General features: G+C 39.8%; 1 protein-coding gene across 1 annotated transcript; it reads right to left on the bottom strand.

The window, feature by feature from the left end:
• Positions 1 to 15,182: 15,182 nt before the first annotated feature.
• Positions 15,183 to 20,419, bottom strand: LOC107390707 (chymotrypsin-like elastase family member 2A). Its single transcript, XM_015967568.3, has 8 exons — positions 20,314 to 20,419; positions 20,118 to 20,206; positions 19,934 to 20,031; positions 19,270 to 19,392; positions 19,040 to 19,176; positions 18,697 to 18,842; positions 18,451 to 18,603; positions 15,183 to 15,252 (listed from the first exon to the last, which is right to left on the bottom strand). Exons 1-8 carry the CDS (start codon positions 20,348 to 20,350, stop codon positions 15,235 to 15,237), a joined length of 801 nt encoding a protein of 266 aa, XP_015823054.1. The 5' UTR covers positions 20,351 to 20,419; the 3' UTR covers positions 15,183 to 15,234.
• Positions 20,420 to 20,632: the final 213 nt, after the last annotated feature.

The following is a 20,632-nucleotide window of genomic DNA, read 5'->3' as shown; positions in this document are numbered from 1 at the left end:
AGCAGATGGCAGGATTTGGAATCTTATTTTCCAACATTTGAACAGCAACGAGACTCTAGCAATGACTATTTGTTTTGCAATGTTGATGTTTCGTCTCCACAAATAACATAAGCCTGGAGGAGCTCTGCCTCGTGGTGGAAGTGCTAATGCTAATGGTTAGCATCTAGTAGCCAAGACACGCTCTGCTCTCTCCTGGAAGCTAAACCAAAAACAGCCTTTTCCGTCGTCAGCCAAAATGGCTGAGTCTTTGAATGCTAATGTTCAATGTGACTTAGATCTGTCAGGCTTTTCTAATCTGAGCGTCTATTTTCTATTGAAGGCTAATGCAGGAAATAGAGCTTGAATGGTAAACTCAGAGTGATCATATTTAAAAATAACAAATAAAAATTGTTTACTTGGTCTTTAAAAAATCCTGATATAATTTATGTTGTTTCTTTGGTTACAAGATCAAGATTTTGTTGTAAGGCCGTTTATTTAAGAGAAACTTCCTTTTCCACACTTACACCGTCGTGCAAAGCGGTTCCCGTAACTAGTATGCAAGACTCTTTAAGTTGAGGGTGTGTGGACTCAAAAATGGGAAACATGCTTCATGAATACTGGGGAGACAGCTTCACTCTTAGAGGTTCCTGACTTCTGCTTCACCATTAAACCTGAGAAATCAGGCCATAAATCTCCAAGCTGCTCTGGACTTGAGGTTAGCTGAGATAACTGAACTGTTCTGCAGCGACGCATGCCGTCAACGTTTGAAAGAAATATTTTTGTCTGTACGGGTAAGGTGACACACTTTTCCTCCTCCTGTTCCTGATCCATCTCCTCCTCCCCTCTAAAATAAATCCAATTAGCCAGATTGCTACAGTGTGGGTCAGCAGATCAGTGGCCTTTTCCTGAAAGCTACCTTTTGCCAAACTTGTATTTACATACAGAAATTAGCTCAGGAGTGCTCGGTTAAAACACGTCGGAGGCTAAGCCATGAGTGAGTGATGTGGTGGAACAGCGGAGACAGAGGACCAGCAGGACAGGTGGGACGGAGGTACTCCTGTCCTTCGCTGCTTTGTCGATGACCCAGAACCCTCCTCATCAAAAATAGAGCGGACGTCAAGTCCTCTGGCACACGAGTTGGCACGAGTAAGAGCTCAGGAAGTCCAGGAGACGCCTCAGCTTGCCCTGAGAGGGAAACTTAAAACCAGCAACACGGCCGATACACGTCCAGCTCTGTCCGTCAAGAACTGTTTATTTTCCAAGGAATTTCTCCCTAAATCCTGCTCTTCAAAATGAGTCCGATTTGTTTTACAAACCAAGATGGATAGGGCTCTCGGGAGACTGCTATTATGTTGGTTTTCTTCAGATTTTAGATTCATTTCACGTTTCCGAGACAATGACAAGACTTTACCTTTTTCATGTTGAAATATTTCAGAAAATCTCAAAAAGTGGAAGCGAAGCGTTTTGATCAGCGGTCGCCAACTCCAGCACACCAGAATCAAATAATTCATGATTATCATTAGCCTGTTAAACACTTTTAAATCAGGCGTGCTGTAGCAAGAAACCCCCTGGTTTAGATTAAAGAAGATCCTTTAACTCCTCTACCTTTTGTAAAGGTTAGCATCGAGGGTTTCTCTTAGATTTGTGTTGGATGTTATGTAAGCTGAAGGGTGACTCCATAAGTAATCAGATTCAGGGAAAAAATGGTTATTTCAGGTTTACACCTCTCTCTCTCTCATCCTCTAAAGCAGCTAATCAAAGTTTTACTTCCTTTAAGTTGAAATATTAGTCGGATCAGCTGACTGTAAAGGCCCCTGACTCATAATGCCATAATAATAGTGATTATCTGCGTAATTATATTTATTTGCAGCATAAAAGCAAACTATGAAACTATTCAGATGTTTTAGGACCACTCTAAAAAGCCAAACCAAAAACTAAAAGAAAGTTTAAATTCAAATGTGCGTCTTGTAATTGTTACAGGGTGGGAAAATGAACTCTGTCCCTTTAAAAGTTCTCGCTCCACCATTAACACAAAGTTGGCGAGGCTTGGCGCAGAAGGGGTGGGGGACGGGGGGTGTCTCCGCTCCTCTGTTTAAAAAACCCTGAGGTATTAGGGTGGACTAATCTTTAAAAGGTTAATTTATTCATAGAGATTTTGACAGAGATGTATGGCTGAACCAACATCTCGGGCACCTCTTCCCAGAGGGAGATGACTTGTGCAAAGAACAGAGAGGGGAGGGGGGGTGACCGGGGGGGGGGGGGGGGCATGGGCAGAAAGATGGAGTGCAGAGGAAGAGAGACAGAGTGGGGAGTCAACACGCTATAAACACAAACACATAATTACCTCATAGAGGCTGACAATGACTCTGGCCTTTAACCCGCTACACTCACAGCTCCCCAGTCTGCGCCCTCTGCTCAGGAAGGAAAGTCTAAACTGAGTCATTTATGTTCTGCACGTGATGGCTAAATTCTGAAACACAGACATGTTGTGTTTGCATGTTATTAAAAACTGTAGTGATGGTCATTGAAACGTTTTTTTTTTCTTCCACAGAACCAAGGAAACCGTTTCAAATCACCGCTTTTCTAATTAGTAAAGGTTGCTGATCTGCAGCTACTGCTCGGGCCTAACAAGGAGAAATCATCCTAACATTAAAACACCACAAGTCAGCCATGGCCACGCTGCTGCAAGAAGAAAAGACTTAGGGATAAATCTCAGGGTCAGCAGCCCTCTGGCCTCGCAACGGCACAATTAAACAAGTTATCAACAATACTGAAATGAAACAACCATGAACTTAAGGAAGCCTTCTCGCATTACTAATGATTAGCTGCTGTGCTTATGCGAAGTATAGCTGCAGGGGACGGAGTGTGGAGCTTTGGGTCAAAGCCAGCTGCACAAATTCATCATTGAAACAAGAGCAGCGGAAAACTGACAGGACAATAAGTTATGAAGCACAAGACACCCCGCGTGTTGAAATGAATTTTTTTGGATGCTAATACTAATTTGGTCAATTGTACAGTTGTGCTACTCCTGAAATATTTATTTTTGCAAAAGAAACAAAGCATGTTGTATTTCTTGTTCCAGGATGCTCAGAAACAAAAGCGTCTGCTAAATACATAAACATAAACATAAACATAAAACAGCCTTCTTAAAAATATACACTGTAAAAAATTATTTTCAAGTAAAAAAAGGCCTTATTTTTAGAAATGTTCTCATTTTTTGTCTAAAAAGAAAACAAATCCTAAAGGCACACTTGTAGTTCTGCTTTTAGCTCCTCCTCCTGTCAGTTATTAACTCCATTTGGCTAAAACCAAAAATAAAATTTATCTCCTCACTGTGCGTTTGTCTTTTTAACACCTCAACCTAAATGCTAAAATGTCTCTCCAGTCTTCATTAGTTTCTACAGGAGTGATTCATCACTAAATTAAACAAATCAGTTGTGTTCATGATCTAAAACATGAGGAAACATGCTGAAGCAGACTGCAGCACCAGGTATGTCAGCTAAAATTTTTCTAAGACCAACAGGTGGCAACCCACTACACTGAAGTTGCAAGTGCGATATTGGGCGGTGGGGGTCTGAGTGACATTTCATTTAAGGGTCATTTTAGCACATATTTGCTCAAGAAAACTAGTTAACCCTCTCGGGCTCTAAATAAGTTTTGATAAAAAGACGAACAACTAAGTCCTTCAGGGGTACTTCTGAGTTAAAAAATGCTCACGAAATACGTATGTGGAGTAACCAGGTAGGTAGGTTTTAACTGTTGCACATCTGCAACGCCTGCCTCCAGAGGGTTAACAATTCGAAAAATAAATGCACGTAGTATCCCTTTAACTGTACAACAGCACAACTTGAAAAAGTTAATATTCTTAAATTAGATCTTATTGTCTTGTCTCAAGTTAAAAATCTACCAAAGGTTTCAATTTCAGCTTAAGAAGCAAAGCTTGCTTATCCCATTGGCAGATTTTTTTATTGCAAAGCAAGAAAATTTGATCGTTTTTAGGAATATTTACCTTATTTCAACTACTGTCTAAAATACTTTCTTTTACCTTCTTGAAATTCTATTTTTGCAGTGTACTCCTCAAAATACTCAAGGACAAACATTACAGTTTACACGAAGTGCAAATTTTATTGTCTTTCATATACCTATGGAAATTTTTGTTGCCAAGTTTTTTGCATCCGATGGGTTTTAGATGACAGACAAAAATTTTATGAGTAAAAAAAAATTAAGAAAATCAATCATAAATTTCCTGCCAAAGCATTTTAACCTGAAATGTAAAAAAGGGATTTAGTATAGATTTGATAGTTTCAGCTTTAAAACATCTAAATCAATCTGAAAAACATTTTATTTCTCTTGATCATCCTACTTTTTTTCTTTGACCATAGCATTGGTAGAAAAAGTGCCCCAATTATTTCCTAGATGAAGTAAAATATAAAATATTTACTGGAATACACGGTGTACATAAAAATTTTAGCTAAATTAAAAAATTCCACTACTTTGACATCTTACTTAGACACCCGAAAGTGATGAATGGACAAAATTGGAATTCCTGCACTTGAAATCAATAAAAGTTTATTATCAAGAATATAAATAAACTAAATTAGAATAACCTGTTCATTTTAGTGGGTTTTACCTTTACAATTACCTGAATTTATAGAGGTACATGAGATAAATTTTAAATAGTAATTTTGAGTATTTCTTTGTCAGTTTTGTTGTTTTTGCTGCTCTTTAAAACGGTCCCAAAAAACTGAGACTAAACATAAAAAGAACTAAATCAACCGGCTGTACATTACTGCATAACGCGTTTTACCAAATGAGAGCCAAACTTCATAACGCATTTAGAATTTATGACCTCACTGATATATTCAATGGAAATAAACACGAAACTGTACAATTCTTGTAAATAACCAAGTCAGAATGCAGAAATCTTGTTTGAAAATCCTCTTGACGGAGGGTTTTCTTTATGTATGCACTGAGAATGAGCATCAGCTTCCACTACAACATCAAAAATTAAACCAAGCAATGAGATGAATGAAGGGGAACCCTACAACGTACAAGAACTGCCAGACTTCAAACATCTGCAGGTGATTTTAAAGAAAGAGTAATGCAATTAAACCTAAAACAACGTAGCCTGTTTAAAGCATGGATCTTAATTTTATTTGTCATAAATCCTGTAGAAAAAAATACTTTTTAGCACCATAACACCTGTTTTTCAAGTTGCTACCAGTAATTGACATCTTCCATGATTTGTTTTTGAAGGTGGCCAAACAGCTTTCTTCGTGCTCACTATGCTAACCATTTTCGTCTTGTGGACGCAGAACCAACCGTTTCCATTTGACCTTCTTAGTTCGGTAACATAAATGCGCAAGATGTCACGTTTTTAGTGAGAAAATGAGAAGACTGGTTAAAGTTCAGCCACAGCAGGTAACGTTCAAAGCCCTCAGTACTGATGTAATAAGATGTTAATACGGTCTGCTTCAGGCCATCAGGCAGAAACATTAGGACCGTGTGTGTGTGTGTGTGTGCAGTGGGCAGCATGCCCAGTGGGTTTTGCAGACACAAGTGTCATGTCTACAAAGTTCAGGCTCCGTGTACAAGTTTCATTAGTTCTCCACTACTGTTCAGATCTGAAACGCTCTAATAAAACTGGCACTGACAAGCTGAAACGTGCCACGTCTGGTTATCGCTGACCCCACGGTGAAGATAACCTTAACTTCCAGGATTCTTTATGAAGACTCGCAGAACAATGGCAGCTGTTCCAGCCTGAAAGGTTAGAACGGTTCGTATTGGATTCATGCATCTTGTAACTCTGTGACAATAAACTGAGAAATATGTAGCGCACGTGCAATAGTGTATTTTGTTTTATGAGTCATCGGGGTCCCTAACTCTAAGCCCCATCACGCTGATGGCCAGGTCTACCCTCCATGTCTCCCCAGTACCCTTCCTCCCAGCGCATCAAATCGAAAGCGATCTCGGACCTTAGAGAGTTCCGTTTCTTCTCTAATCCCTCCACTGGGGAGACTCACATGGTCTCAATTACCCTCACCCCACCTCAGAACACTGGGTTCCCTCTCCCTGACTCTATCCGTCTCCTTGGCCTGCTCCTCTGCCAATGCACCAACCCAGGCCTTTTTCAGCTGTTTATGTTATTAAGCACATGCTGCAGAGTTCCTGTCCCTGACAGGGCCTGGAGATGTTATCTCCCCTGCCGCCGTATACAGTTACCTACAAAATATTCCATAAATTAGATTGGGATTGGCAATTCGGAATTTAGAGGTGGAGGCTGAGTTGGTCAGTGATTGGCTAAAGGGTGGACGGTGTGGAGGGAGATGTAGTACCCAAGTACTGTCAGTAATAGACAAAAGAGATTCTCCACGTGTTTACTTTGGATGGAGCACCTCTGGGAGGTTTTGTCACTGGCAAACTGATGGTGAGCGGAGAAGTGGATTGGTGCTTAAGCGCTCAGGGATTAGCTGAAGAGGAGACCCAAATCCAGTTCCTATTTGGATAGAGATTTTTCTGGAGGTGGGGTCCAATATCTAGTCTGAAATGAGTTAGACTGGGCATTTATAGAGCTTGAGGGATTGTGTGTGATGACATGCATGTATCCCCTCTGTAATTAAACAAGGCTGTATTTGGACAAGTTACTTTTCAAGTCCCGAACAGCTCTTGTCAATCCACAGAGATCGGAGAAAGTCTTGAGTCAGGACATGCGTGGCCAATTAGATTAGGTAGAAACCTGTGAGGTCTTCAAACAATGGGCTCTCAGAGGATCTGCAATAACACAAACATGGCCTCTGACACCCCCACAGCAGACTTCAGAAGACCATTATGGATCAAAGCTCTCTTATCTAAAGACATATTAGCAATCACAAACTGGTTACACCGACCTGCTGACTCTAAAAGATTGTGGTTATTTACAGACACAATCTGGGGAACACACTTATAATAAAATTATTGGGTTTAAAGTTAATTTGACTGCATCGTTCATTGCCCGTCTCCCCCACACCTTCACATCAGGTAACACTTCATTTCCCGCGTTGCCCATGCTGGTTGAAAGCAGAATTACAATAGTCTTAAACAACGCAGCCACAGGTATCGCTGATAACAAGGTCATCAGACGAGGTGATTTTATTATTGCATGTTTTTTTGCAATTTGAAACAAATAATAGGAAACCAATGAGTGTAAGTCGTGCTGATGTTCACTCTGGTTATAGTTCTTTATCCATTTCATGTTTTCTTTGCTTCACTCCGAAAGACGATACATTGCAAAAACAGATTTTCAAGAAAGTAAAGGAGCTAATTTTTTGATTTTGTTATTTTTTTAGTGTGAAAAAATATCTTAAAGGTTGAATATGGAACACGAACACTATAGTGACATCTAGTGTTTAGATGTGGTAGTGCATCAACAGAACAAAATTTCCAGCCGTCGGGGTGTTGGTTCACTGCAGATGCTAAAAAATGACTACTTTCTACTAATAAGTTAATTTTACAACAGTATTTACCATTATTCAGCTGTTTGACTTAACAAGTCCAACATTTTACACAGTCTCATCCTCGCTGTGCCGAGCTGACTTTGTACCACAACGGTGCCCCCTATTGGCTGGTAGATGTAAACACTAACCCAGTGTCGTGCCTGTCAAAATGACATTTTTTATATATATATTTTATAGGAGAAACTGTATGTTCATTCAGCCCTCCTCTCCTTTCTTTGAAATATAGCTTTTGATTAAAATGTTCCATTTTTCACCTTTAAGTAGAAAAACATTACTTACAATAATATACTTAAATGTGATCAAAATGTTCTTGTTGAGTGTTTTAAAAAGTAAGGATTATATTAGAGCTGCGCGATATTAGAAAAAACTACGATATGCGATAACAGTGATTAATATTGCGAGGACGATATTACTTGCGATAAATAAAAACTTAACTCAGGAACAAAAATAATCTAAAACAAAGAAATTTATAAAATGACAACAATTCATAAAAATGAAAAAAGCAAACAATGTGAAGAAAGGGAAAAAGAAAATGAACAACACAAGGCAATCAGTGGATCCCGGGAAAAGCTAAATCAGCAGAAAGCGCAGAACAAAGCTAACTCAGCTAACCATCAAAATTAAGTGTCGTCCGCCTCGGGGTCGGGCATCTAACCTATGAGAGCCCACCCATTTGGCCAAACGGGTAAAGAGCTCTATTTGATTTGTTAAAAAACATCATGCTTTCGATTGATTGACAGAAAACATTTTGTGTAGCAAACATTTGCGCCGACCATTCATTGCGATATTTATCGTTTTTTGCTATATGCATATTGCACATCCTGATATCATGATAACGATATATTTGCGATATATTGTGCAGCCCTAAATTATATCAATAACATCATATTGATAGTTTATGATTATGTAAAATGTTTGACTAAATATACATTTAACTGTTAACTCTTTACTGATGGTTTTAACTAACAAATCTAATTATTCCTGCTTTATTAAACGTTGAAATAATAACCTTCGATAACACCATGTTGATCTGAGAGGTCTATTGAAATGCCAAGAGATGTTTATGTATCGTTTTGTAAAAATCTGTGGAACAGAAGAAATCGTCTTTAATCCAACAAATATTCAGCAGTTTGCTCAATCCTGACAAATGTGTCAGGTCCACTTATTTTCTCTCCCCCACACACGTGCCCATTTGTAGCAGCTCTTTTATCAGGGGCAATGTGTTTCGGATTTCATTTCCCCGATTCATATAAAACGCACAATGCTGAACGGGTGCGGCGCTGGAGTCCAAACACAGCCCTTGATGATAGGGCACCGAGTCGTGATGTGGAGCTGCAGAGGCTGCCTGTGTTTGTCTGTCGTACGCTCTCAAACATGTGGTCTTAGTTACAGAATGTTTTACTGCTCAACTATGTTTCTGCCTTGGAGCTCAGAGCTCACTGTACAAAGACTACTTTGTCCCCTGATGCCCACACGGAGAAGGAGGCGGCCTCCGCGTGCACACACATCCACCACGATGACATCAGCAAATGCATGCGACTAATTTTGATGGAGATGCTTTTTTTTTTGTTCCATAAATTGTTGCACGGCACGCTGGCGGGCTCTCTTTTCGAAAAACAAATAAACAACCGTACTTGGTTGTAAATGTAGTAAAATTGCATGAAATTATAGAAGCATAGATTTAAATTTTCAATCACTTCCAAGATCTCAGCAGCCTTGAATCCAGGAAACACATTTGCTGTCACCGAGATGACATCACACCTGCACCTCGTTTAATTTGTCTTTTGGATGAGAACGTGTGATTGTGATCTCTTGGTTTCTATTGGAGGGTGGTGATTAACGCACTCAGGAGAGCAAAGTGAAACGTTCTGGACGAGTTGGAGGATATCTGGCATGAAATGACTCCGGCTGTCACTTGGCACCGTTTAACTGTTCTCTAGAACCAAAGTGGTGCTAAATGCTGGTCCTTTAAAGCTGGTGCTGAGGAGAGGCACCTTACAGCGTTGTCCTTTTCTTAATTGTTATATTTAAAACTGGATTTCTGGGCAGCAAATCTGCTGTTTGCTCTACTTAAAAACAAGACTTTATGAAGAAAAGGAAAATGTCATAGATGTCATTTAACCTTCTCCCACATCCGCTAGTCTAGACCTTATCTGTCATATACATCACAGATGCGTGACACCAATGTCCTCTTCCAGAAAACAAGACCAGATTACAGAAATAGCTAAGTGACAACAGCATGGTTGGTATCCTGACAGGAATTTAGCCAACAAGCTAAAAATTTCTGACTTAATTTAGAAAAGTGTGATATCTTATTGACTACAAAAAATGGGTTTGATTCAAATAGTACAGAATAGATGAACAGCAACACTTCTTCACAATAACAGTCCCTTTATTAAAATTAGTGGATTTCTAAGCATTAATTAACTAGGAAATAAATGATTAACAACTTCTTAATATTTGTGATGCAAAAAAGTTAAAAAGTTCAGAAAATCTGGAAAAAAATCACCAAATTACACTCTTGCAAATTTGGAGTATTTATCCAGGATGAAATCTTGAGTTTTGAGTTTCAATTGACAAAGTGGGTGTGGAATTATATCAAATTAACATTTTTCTTTAAGGTGTGTATCGCTCTTTTAATCAATACATTTGCAGTGGTCTCTAGTAGGAATGAATGCCTTGTAAGTTGTACTCTAGGGAAAAAACGCCCTGGTGCGCCCGTTTCAGAAACTAGAAGTGAGCCACACCAGAGCAGAGCTTCAGACGACAAGATTTGGAGTCTTTATTAATGATATTCTGGGATCGCACACCTGAATGGCAAACAAGGCAACTCTGCAACGTTTATGTTTTATGTCCACGAATAACACAAGCCTGGAGGAGATCTGCTGTGTGGTGGAGTTGCTAATGCTAACAGCTAGCTTATACTTGCCGAGATGTTATCTGCTGTTTCCTGGACCTTAAACCAACTACAGCCGTCCCTGTCCCTGTTGTAAGTAAAGATGGGTGAATCTAGTACCCCGGCTTTCCACGGGAGCCGTCAGCAGCACGTTACTGCAGCAGCACATCATAGCTGCTGATAGGAACTGCTGTGGTCAACAGAACCTTTTCCACCGGAGCCGTCAGCAGCCGTCAGAAGCGCGAGTCGGCCGCGTCTCAGGAGCAGCATGTCGCGGCTTTTACGCGCCGGTTCTATTTTCTACGTGCGACACCTCTGAAACGGGTCAATTTCGACATTTTTGGGGAAGGAAAGACAGGAAATCGGACACAGAAATGGAGAGAAGCTCCCGAATTTTTCAGAATAAAGAAACGTACTGCCTTCCGGTTGCTTTACTTTTAAAAAAAGTTACTAAATGTGCGGCCCCGTGAGAAGTTATCACCTAGCTAGCGGTCTCCTTTGTTTTTCAGGTCCGTATTGGCGATTATAAAACGGACAGAACATAAAACACAAACCTGTTGGAGCCATGTTGTAGTTTTCTCCTGCTTGTTGTTGTGTTTACTGACGGTCACTCGTGTGACTTCGTGCTCGGTCGGTGACTGCTGCTCCCCTGCTGCTTCGTGTCTCGTGGGAAGGGCCAAGCAGCAGCTTACGCGAGCAAGACGTGCTGCTGCAGTAACTTGCTGCTGACAGCTCCTGTGGAAACCCGGGGTAAGATTCAGTGTGACGTAGATCTGTCAGGCTATTCTGAACTGAGCGGTTTTTGTCTATTTTCGACCAGAAGCTAACGCAGGACATAGGTGTAGGAGACTATTTTCCTGTTCAGCCTGCATGAAAAACTCAGAGTGACCCATTATAATCAGAAATAATCATTAAAAATGTTTTTTTTTAGTGTTTCACACCTTTAAGATATTAGACAGGAGTGCACACACCGCCTGTTACACAACTCACTTCTACGGATGTAAAAGTTTTGAACAAGCAAATGGTAATTTTACAAACTTTAAAGCGTCAGCAGTTCAGCGACTGCTTAGATCTTTTAGAATTAAAAATTGCAAAGCTTTGAATAATTTATTTTTTTGCACACTTAATCCTAGAAAGTTGTTTGAGTTTCAATGTTGTATTTGTTTTATTATTCATTTATTTATAGCTGCAGGCCCGATTTGCTACCAATCACCTTTACATTGTTACCACTGAAGAAGTAAAAGCACATGCAACAATTTTTGCAGCATTTACATTTTTTTTTCTGATTCCAGGTAGAAGTTGGTTCAGCTAGTTCACTCAAACCGGCACTGTTTACAACCGCCCAGTTTATCCCAGCATCCAGAACATCTCGCTTCCACCCTGAGGCCAACAAAGTGTTTAATAGCTTTCAGCAGGGCCTGGAGATGGTAACAGATGGACGAAGTCTAAGAGAGCCATTCAGAACTTTTACAGGGTGGCAAAAAACATCTCATCATATCATAAAAGGGACTGAAAGGTTACATTTGTTTAACTTTCCTGTGGGTTGGGTTCAGTACACAGACTGGAAACCTCACACATGCTGGCGTGCAATGGACAGCCAGCCTTCCCTGCAACTCAGGCTGTTTCATGTCAAACAGAATCTGTTCCATCCAGCAGATTTTAGTTCTTCTGACAAACCCTATTCCACGCACACAGCGACAACAGCAAGCCACCTGCTTTGCATCAGACTGGGGTAAGCTAATATCAGGAAAATAAATGGTTCAAGGGAGTATCTTTATATTGTATGTACATGCACAAAATACCACTACTGTACATAGTTAGGTGTTTTATTTTAGAGAGCAGGAATCTCATACAAAAAAATGTCTCTGATAGCAGCTAAACGCACACACAGGCATCTGTGCTTTGCTTATTAGGTATGTGCTACAAAAGATCCTTAACCACTTCTATGATGGTTATTTAAAAAAAGATCCATGTGAAGGGGCTTCAAAAATAGTTCTTTGTCGCCATCTTGTGGCAAAACAACCCACTGATTACACAGATAGAACTGAAGAATTACATTTAGTTTCTTTTAAGTTTGCATGTTGTCCCTTGTCTCACTAAATTGGTGCGTGTGCGTGTGCGCGTGTGTGTGTGTGTGTGTGTGTGTGTGTGTGTGTGTGTGTGTGTGTGTGTGTGTGTGTGTGTGTGTGGCCTTGTGATGCACTAGCAACCTGTCCAGAGAGAACCCTGCATGTTTGCCTGGAGATTGCTGGAGATAGACACCAGCCCCCGCGACCCTGATTGGACAAGCAGGTAAACAATGGATGGATGGATAGACACTTTCTTTGATTCATCATCAGCTACAAGAAAACAATAAAACTTGTTTGATGCTGTTAACACTTCACTCTGGATGAAACAAGTACGCTCATACCTGCGTTCAGCCACCACACTTCATGTATAAAACCCTACCTGGGGGTAACCGGGAGAGGCACACAGAAGAAATTAGGATTATGTGGAGAAAATATGCATTTAATGGTGACACATGGCGGTGAGGACGGTGTATTAGTGTATTGCTGGCTTTTATTGAAGTTTAAAAAAAAACTTTACATATCTGATGAAGACATTTCTTTCTGAATATAATCCTAAAAACAAAGCTTGTAGGTATATTATAAACAACAGCTGCATATGTTCATAATTTTATGTTATAATTTATTGTCTGAATTACTGGATGTTCAAGGAACACGCACGCTCATTTTTTTATTTTTATTTTTTGTATGTTGTCACAAATCAATGTTTCAGATCATAAAATTGGAATTTTAGTCCAAGACAGCAAAAGTGAACAGAAAATGCAGTATTTTTGTGATTTCATTATTATTAAATATTCCAGACTTACCTTTTCCTGTGTGACTGAGAGGACCTGATTTGTATTGCTCCAGTCACAACCAGGTCTCATTACTGCCGCACCTGTGCTAAATCAAGACGATCTGCCTGGCAAAATGAAGTGGAAGAAAACTCCTCAAAAGCTGGACATCATATCCAAGACTTAAAATGCTCTGTGTCTAGTTAACATACTTTTATACCATGCGATTTTTAATTACATTTGCAGTGGTCTCTAGTAGAAATGAACGGATTAAGGAAAAAAAAAGCTTTGGTGCACCTGCTTGAAGAAGTAGAAGTCAACTGGAAGAGAAAGTGGCTTCAGAGCATAGACATGAATGCGTAGATGCTCCATTGGGCACTGGAGAGCGTAACAGGGTTGCCACCATATTGGGTGGGGTCCTCACACCCAGCTGGAGTCAATGCAGAGTGAGCAACTCTGCCTGCCGCAATACTGAAAACACATCGTGTGGATTACTATTGACTTTTCTAGCCTACCTGTTGGGAATTTATATTTTAACAAAAAAATGTTTTATTATATTTATATTTTCATTATCATGACATATCATATATCAGATTTTGTGAAAAACATAATAAAATGTGATTTTTTCTTTTTTATTGGGTTAACAACTTCGCCTGCAGAAATAAATGCACAGGGAGCTAATGTGAACCCATCCAATATGACAGACCCCTGTTAAGCCAGCTCCAATAGGCAGCACCAGTCCATGGGGTGTCAACGTATATGATGTCTGTGCTTTAGACAGCAGGATTTGAAGTCTTGTTTCCTGATATTTAGACATCTTGCCTTTGATTGGCCAACATCAACACGACTCTACACTGACTCAGTTTGCTTTACAATGTTGATGTTTATTTCTACAAATAACAAGAGTTCTGCCGTGCTGTGGAGTTGCTAATGCTAATGGTTAGCTTGTAGTAGACGAGACATTCTCTGATGTTTCCTGGACGCTAAACCAATAACAGCCTTCCTCGTCGAGTCAAGTTGGGTGAGTGCATGAATGCTAATTCAGTGTGACGTAGATCTGTCAGGCTTTTCAAATCCCAGAGTTTCTCCATCTATTTTTATCAGGCGATAGGTGTAGCAGACTGTTTTCATGTTCAGCCATTCATGCCTCGAGCCTGAGCTCAGAGTGACTAATTATTAAAAAAAAAAAGTTAAAATGGTTTCTCAGTGAAGTTGGTTTTCAAGTGTTAACTATCAAAAAAACGAACAGGTGACACAGGGGTAGCAGCCTTCAGCTACGTGTCAAAGCTCGACTCAGACAAAAAGCTAGGAACACATAATATTTGTAGTGAACAACAAAAATGTTCTTTACATTTTTCCTTTAATTGTGCTTTCATGACTTTCTAATTTTGTTGTGTTGTTTGTGTTTCCCCATCCTTGCCTCCTAACGTCTCCCGTCCTTCAGAGGATTTAGGATTCCTAAATCGACTCTGACGGCCCAGACATTTCACCCTCTATTTTTAACCTAATGTGTCTAGAATACCACATGGGAACTCATGAGGTCAGCTGTCTGTCAGTCACTGTTTATTCAAAACCTTTCCTATGTTTGTTTGCAGAATTTTATGATGATATTGTTTACTGTTAGCTGGATTGTTTTGTTGCAGTTTCTCACAGGAAGAGTGAAGCAGACCGAGGCTGGGAGAGGAAGTGCTCTGCACCCACTCCTCCACTTGAAGCCAGTCAGACTACACCGATGATTTCACATTATTTAGGGAAAAAAAGGATGTTGTGCCCAAGCCTGTAAAGCTATCATGTCTTTAACCGGTGTGGGTGTTCAAACAAGTGTGCACCGTACGTTTTACAAAACATTCCCTTCAAATGGAGATGATACAATTGTGAATTTATAGGGAAATGGTTGGGTAAAATTCTCTGTTTAACTGTCTAAATACACAAGAAAAAACCGTATATCTGATTACAACACACAAAAGGTCACTCAAATATTTAATTCTTTATTTTAGTGTCAAGTGAAACAATCATCTAGGTCCATCTTAGTTGGAGGTCATCACCTGGAATAAAACAAAAATTAGAAAAATTAATAACTTATCACCTATTTGCATTCTAATATTCATTTCAATTACCACTGTGATGTCATCTCAGTGGATGGATCTTGGAAGTAATTGAAATTTTAAATCTATGCTTCTATCATTTCTTTTTTTTTTGTTCATTTAAATTTTATTAAACATTCACCAGTCATGTTACACGAGAACCTCTTTTCCAAATATATCACCAAGTTTCTGCTTGAATGAGCATTTTCTGTGAGTCGGTATTTAAAACGGGAAAGAAAACGTAAACATAAAAATACATAGTAGTATATGTAAATAAAACACAAATAAACCTGACAGACATCCATTACTTGGGGGTGAGGATGATTGTAATCCATGCAATATCCAGTTAACCTTACAGGTTATAAGCAAGTTAAGTTCTGGTCTTTGTGGCACTAAGTAGTCTATCCATTTCCTCCATCGGGAGGCATATAAGTCTTTCTTATAGTTCTGTTCTGCTATTAACTTCTCCATTCTGTATATGTCCATAACGATATTCGTGACCGTCCATTGGGCCAATGTTGGGCTCTCCTGGGAAAGCCACTTTTTCGTGAGTGCCTTTTTGCTGGCCACCATTAAAATACCAAACAAATGTTTATCTCTTTTAGTCAATCCTTCAGACATGAGTCCAAAGAAGAAAACGTTACTTTCCAGGGACAAATGACACCCGAAAATGTCTTGTGTTGCTTTATGTATTTCACTCCAAAAAGTCTTAATACTCAGACAATCCCAAAAATTATGGTAGTGATTTGCATTCATACCTCCACAATTTCGCCAACAAACCGGAAAGTTACCTTTGAAATGGGATTTTTGAAATGGTGTAATAAAATATCTTATCAGGCTCTTCCAGCCAAATTCCCTCCAACTTTCTGAATTGCTACATTTCCACTGGTATTTCCAGATTGATTCCCACTCTTCCTCTGACAAATTTATTCCTCCTTCTTGTTCCCATTTTGCTTTAACATATAGAGTTGAGTGCTTCTTTTTGTTAATAAGTCCCTTATATATCGCTGATACAATACCCCTACCTCTATTTTCATCATAGGCCTTTTTAAAAACCTCCAATAATTGTTTACTAGATTCTGCCACATTTTTTAACTTGTTACCAATAAAATGTCTCACCTGTAAATACCGGTAAAAAATCTTGCGCTTCTAAAGCATATTTCTCTTTAATTTGTTTAAAACTGAGGAGGGTGTCATTTTTTATTATTTTACATAAGGCGGTTCTACCTTTTTCTGGCCATTTCTTGAACCTCATATCTAATTTGTTTGGAGTAAACTGTGTGCCGTTTGCACACCATTTAATTACCACTATATCTTCTTCCAATTTATATTCCGTTATTACTGTTCTCCAAATTTTAGGTGTTAATTTAATCCAAGGATTTTCTATATTTTTGATCCATTCTTGAATATTGTTATCTGCGATAAGTGATTGTATAGAGGTAGGTGAAAGTTCCATTTCTGTCTTTCCATTGTGCGTTGTAGGAGGGATTGCACCAGCAAATCGCAGGTCTCAGTCGTGCTGCTCTGTAATAGTCTTTAAGAGATGGGAGGCCCCATCCTCCCTTTGCTTTTGTCAACTGGAGAGTTTTAAATTGGATTCGAGGTCTCTTTCCTTGCCATATGTACCTGGACAGTATCTTCTCCCATTCATTAAATACCTTTTGATCTAATTCTACTGGTAACGTTTGGAATAGGTATAGTAGTTTTGGCAGGATGTTAATTTTAATTGAATCTATTCTTGAATTAAGACTTAAGTATGGGATTAAATTCCATCTTTCTCTTTGCCAGGTCACTGGTTGCCTCCTCCGCGGAGCCGTACAGCACCGGTCCCTCCGAGTAGAATATCCGCATTCGTGCTGGAATGGCGTTTGGAATAGGATTTTTTTTCTCTTTTAACAACACTTTGACCTCTGAGTATTCCTTCCGTTGTTTCAAGACAGGTGCGTAGTCGTGGTCTAGGATAACTTTGTTCTCCATATATTCAAATCCGCGTTTTCGCCAGGCTATTTTTATTATTTCATCTTTTATTCTGTAGCTAGCCATCTTGGCGACTATGGATCTAGGTGCTGCGCTTGGTGGTGGCTTTGGCACCGTAGCCTGGTGTGCTCTCTCGATCTTTATTTCACTCGTCTCCAGTATCTCCAGTTTCTGTCTTAGCAAGCGCTCTAGGAACACAGCCATAGATGGTGCGTCATTTTCTGATTTCTCTTTGATTCCGTATACTCTAATATTGTCTCTTCTAGACCGTCCCTCTAGATCTGTTAATTTTGCTTTCATTTCAATGTGCAGTTTGAGCATCCCTGTTACTGCTTCTTTGCCATTTTGTAGTCAGGTTTCGGCATCTTTTATCCTTTTCTCCGCTTCTTCCACTCTCTTGTTAGTCTTATTTACGTCTTCCCGGATAGCTTTTAGCTGCACATCATTTTCTTTCCTGAATTCCCTCAATTCCCTGAGTATGAGGTCTAAGCAAGCGTTGCTATCTAGTTCTCCTTCCTCTGCTAGCATGTCGTTGTCCTCCATGTTGCTGCTAGCCAGTGAGATCTGGTCATCGCCGTCCCTCTCCTGTAGCTCGTTCTGGGTGAGTTTCTTCTTGTTTTTGTTTTTAGGCATCTCAGCGCCCCTCTTTCTCGTTTCTTTAACTCAGTTCATAGTAAATTTGGGTTACTGTGGGCTGTTTTTTTTCTCTTATGTCGGGAGCCTCTTCTGCTATGCTGCCATCCTCCTTCGCGTCGACCCGGAAGTCTCTATTCTTCTATAATTTCATGCAATTTTACTAAATTTACAACCAAGTATGGTCATTTACTTCTTTTTCTAAATGTAATTGAATTTGGTGACTCTAGGGGTGGGGCCACCGGGGTATTGGCCCCCTTAAGTGCCCCTGTCTTATCACTCATCTCTCCTTTTTGCGATGATCTGATTATAGGTGGATGCATTTCCAAGTCTAAACACTATTGGTGCCAATGAGTTAAATAGGAATTTCCAGGGTAAAATTCTTGTGTATGGATGTTGGACAAATACTTGACCCCCCTATAATTACTGTGGCCCCTTGATGGCACCTTACTCAGAAAAACCCTAGATCAGCCACTGAGTTTAAGTCTGGTTTCAGAAAAGGAAATACAAAGTCAACTAAAGAAGAAAACAATTGATGCTTCCACTCACGTTGTTGATCCAGCTCATGTAGGCACTAACTCTGGTGAAGACAGATGGTTTCTTGGGGTAGTTGCAGCCCATACTTGAGCCAAAGCTCACCACTCCGTGGACGTCCCAGGAGCCATCAGAGTTCTGACAGTTCAGAGGACCACCAGAATCTCCCTGAAGGACAATAGCAGGGATAAGCCATGATGTTGCTTTTGATAAAATAAGTTTAAAGATATCTGCTTGCTAAGTTTAAACAATTTGACCTACGTTGCAGCTGGACAGCAGTCCATCTCCTCCAGCACAAATCATGTTGGTGGTGACCAGACTGCCCCACCAGTCAGACCTGGAGCAAGTGGAGTGGCCGACCACAGGAAGAAGGGCCTGCTGCAGGATGTCAGCAAGGGGTCCTCCAGCTTTATTAAAGAACAGGAATATTTAAATTACCAACTGAAATCCAGATGAATATATTCATGGTCATTTATAATCTAACCCACTAAAGTTGGTTTAAATATGCCTCAACCGAGAAAAGTGACATCTTTTTAACTTTAAAGTGCACATAAAACGTAATAAAACATTTAAAGCGTGTATTTCATTATATAGTTCTACTTACTAGAGATGCGACCCCAGCCAGTGACGTAGCAGGGAGCGCCGTGAGGCAGGACCTCGCCGGAGTTGGGAAGACAGGCGGGCTTGATGGTGTCCGACAGCTTGACAGGAGATGACAGCTTGATCAGGGCAATGTCGTTCCTGAAGAGAGGGAAACACGGAAGTAAAGAGACGCAACAGCGTGGATAGACAGTTGTGCGGTGTATTAATATCAGCTATGTGAATACGCCATACAGGATTCTGTAGGAGTCCCAGTTGGGATGGACGAAGATCCTGGCGGGGCTGATGGCGATGGAGCCGGCCTCGTTGTTGTTCTTCAGGTTGTGTTTCCCCAGGTAGACTCTGTAGGTGCGACTTCTACATCGTCACAAACACACAAACGTACTAGAGTTAAACGAGTCATAGGGGAGTGCTTTTAACTAATGCTGGTACTCGATAAAAAAATTAATCTAATTAATTAGAGGCTTTGTAATTAATTCATCTTATTTAATCACATTTTAATCACTCCACAAAATTTACCCAAAAGCTATTTTTTATACAAATAATTAGAGAACCAAACAATAGGCAAGAACATTATTATTGTAAACTCAATTGATTTTTATTAATGAACTTTTTTTTCTAATTAATTAATCAACCATAATTAACACATTAAATGTCCACCCCCACTTTTAACATATTCATCTTTCTTATGTTTTTGTTATAATTCATTGGTTAAATATTAGTAAAATACGTGAACTTTTTTTTATTTGGATCATTATAAACTCTAAACTATCTTTCTGATCCAATTTCATGTGTTCTTTTACTTTGGTGCACTCCATACTGTCTATAATCATTATTTGTTTTCTACTGATAAAAACATCTTTATTCATTCCATATTTTAATCATTTAATTGTTTTACCCAATGCAGTGAGCAGCAGTGACCACCCACTGGCTGGAGATCAGGGTAGCTCCACAGGTGTGGTAGAAGGAGCTCCCACTCTGGTACTGCAGAGACGCCTGTGGACAACATGGGACAAATTGCATTCGAATGTTAAATCATGTCTAAAGGACATTGGATTTTGACATGCATGATGGATGAATACCTGCCAGGGCCAGCTGTGCTGACGAACGTCATCTCCACCAACCACCCTGGTGAGGACGGGGGGGTAGGTGGGCCGACCGCAGCCGTAGGCTAAAAAAAACACAACGGTGAAGTTTTAGCATTACTAACTCACCCCATAGTCCTAATTTCAGTAATTTTTTTTTTTGTGTGTAATTTCAACCCCATCATCAACTTACCACCAGCGACGAACAAGGCCAAGATCACAAAATTCATTTTGAATGTCTGTGACTTTCAGGGTGACTCACAGCTCTTTATATAGGGCGTTAAATAGCAGACCTACGTTTTTTTTTTTTTTTTTTAAGATTACATATTTAGGAAAACCTGGTGGGGGAAAAACAATTTAACCTTGGAGATAAGAACAAAGATATCCCCAAATACACCATATCTGTCCCACCTCTGCTGTATCTGTGTGAGAACCATGCAGGTGCCTCCGGACTTTTACGTGTTAGAAAATTTTATTTATGTTAATATTAGCCTTAAATGTAAGTTTTAAAG

Source organism: Nothobranchius furzeri, chromosome 15 (assembly GCF_043380555.1).
Source record: "Nothobranchius furzeri strain GRZ-AD chromosome 15, NfurGRZ-RIMD1, whole genome shotgun sequence".
Lineage (NCBI taxonomy): Eukaryota > Metazoa > Chordata > Actinopteri > Cyprinodontiformes > Nothobranchiidae > Nothobranchius > Nothobranchius furzeri.
This window is presented reverse-complemented; position numbering and strand designations above follow the sequence as displayed.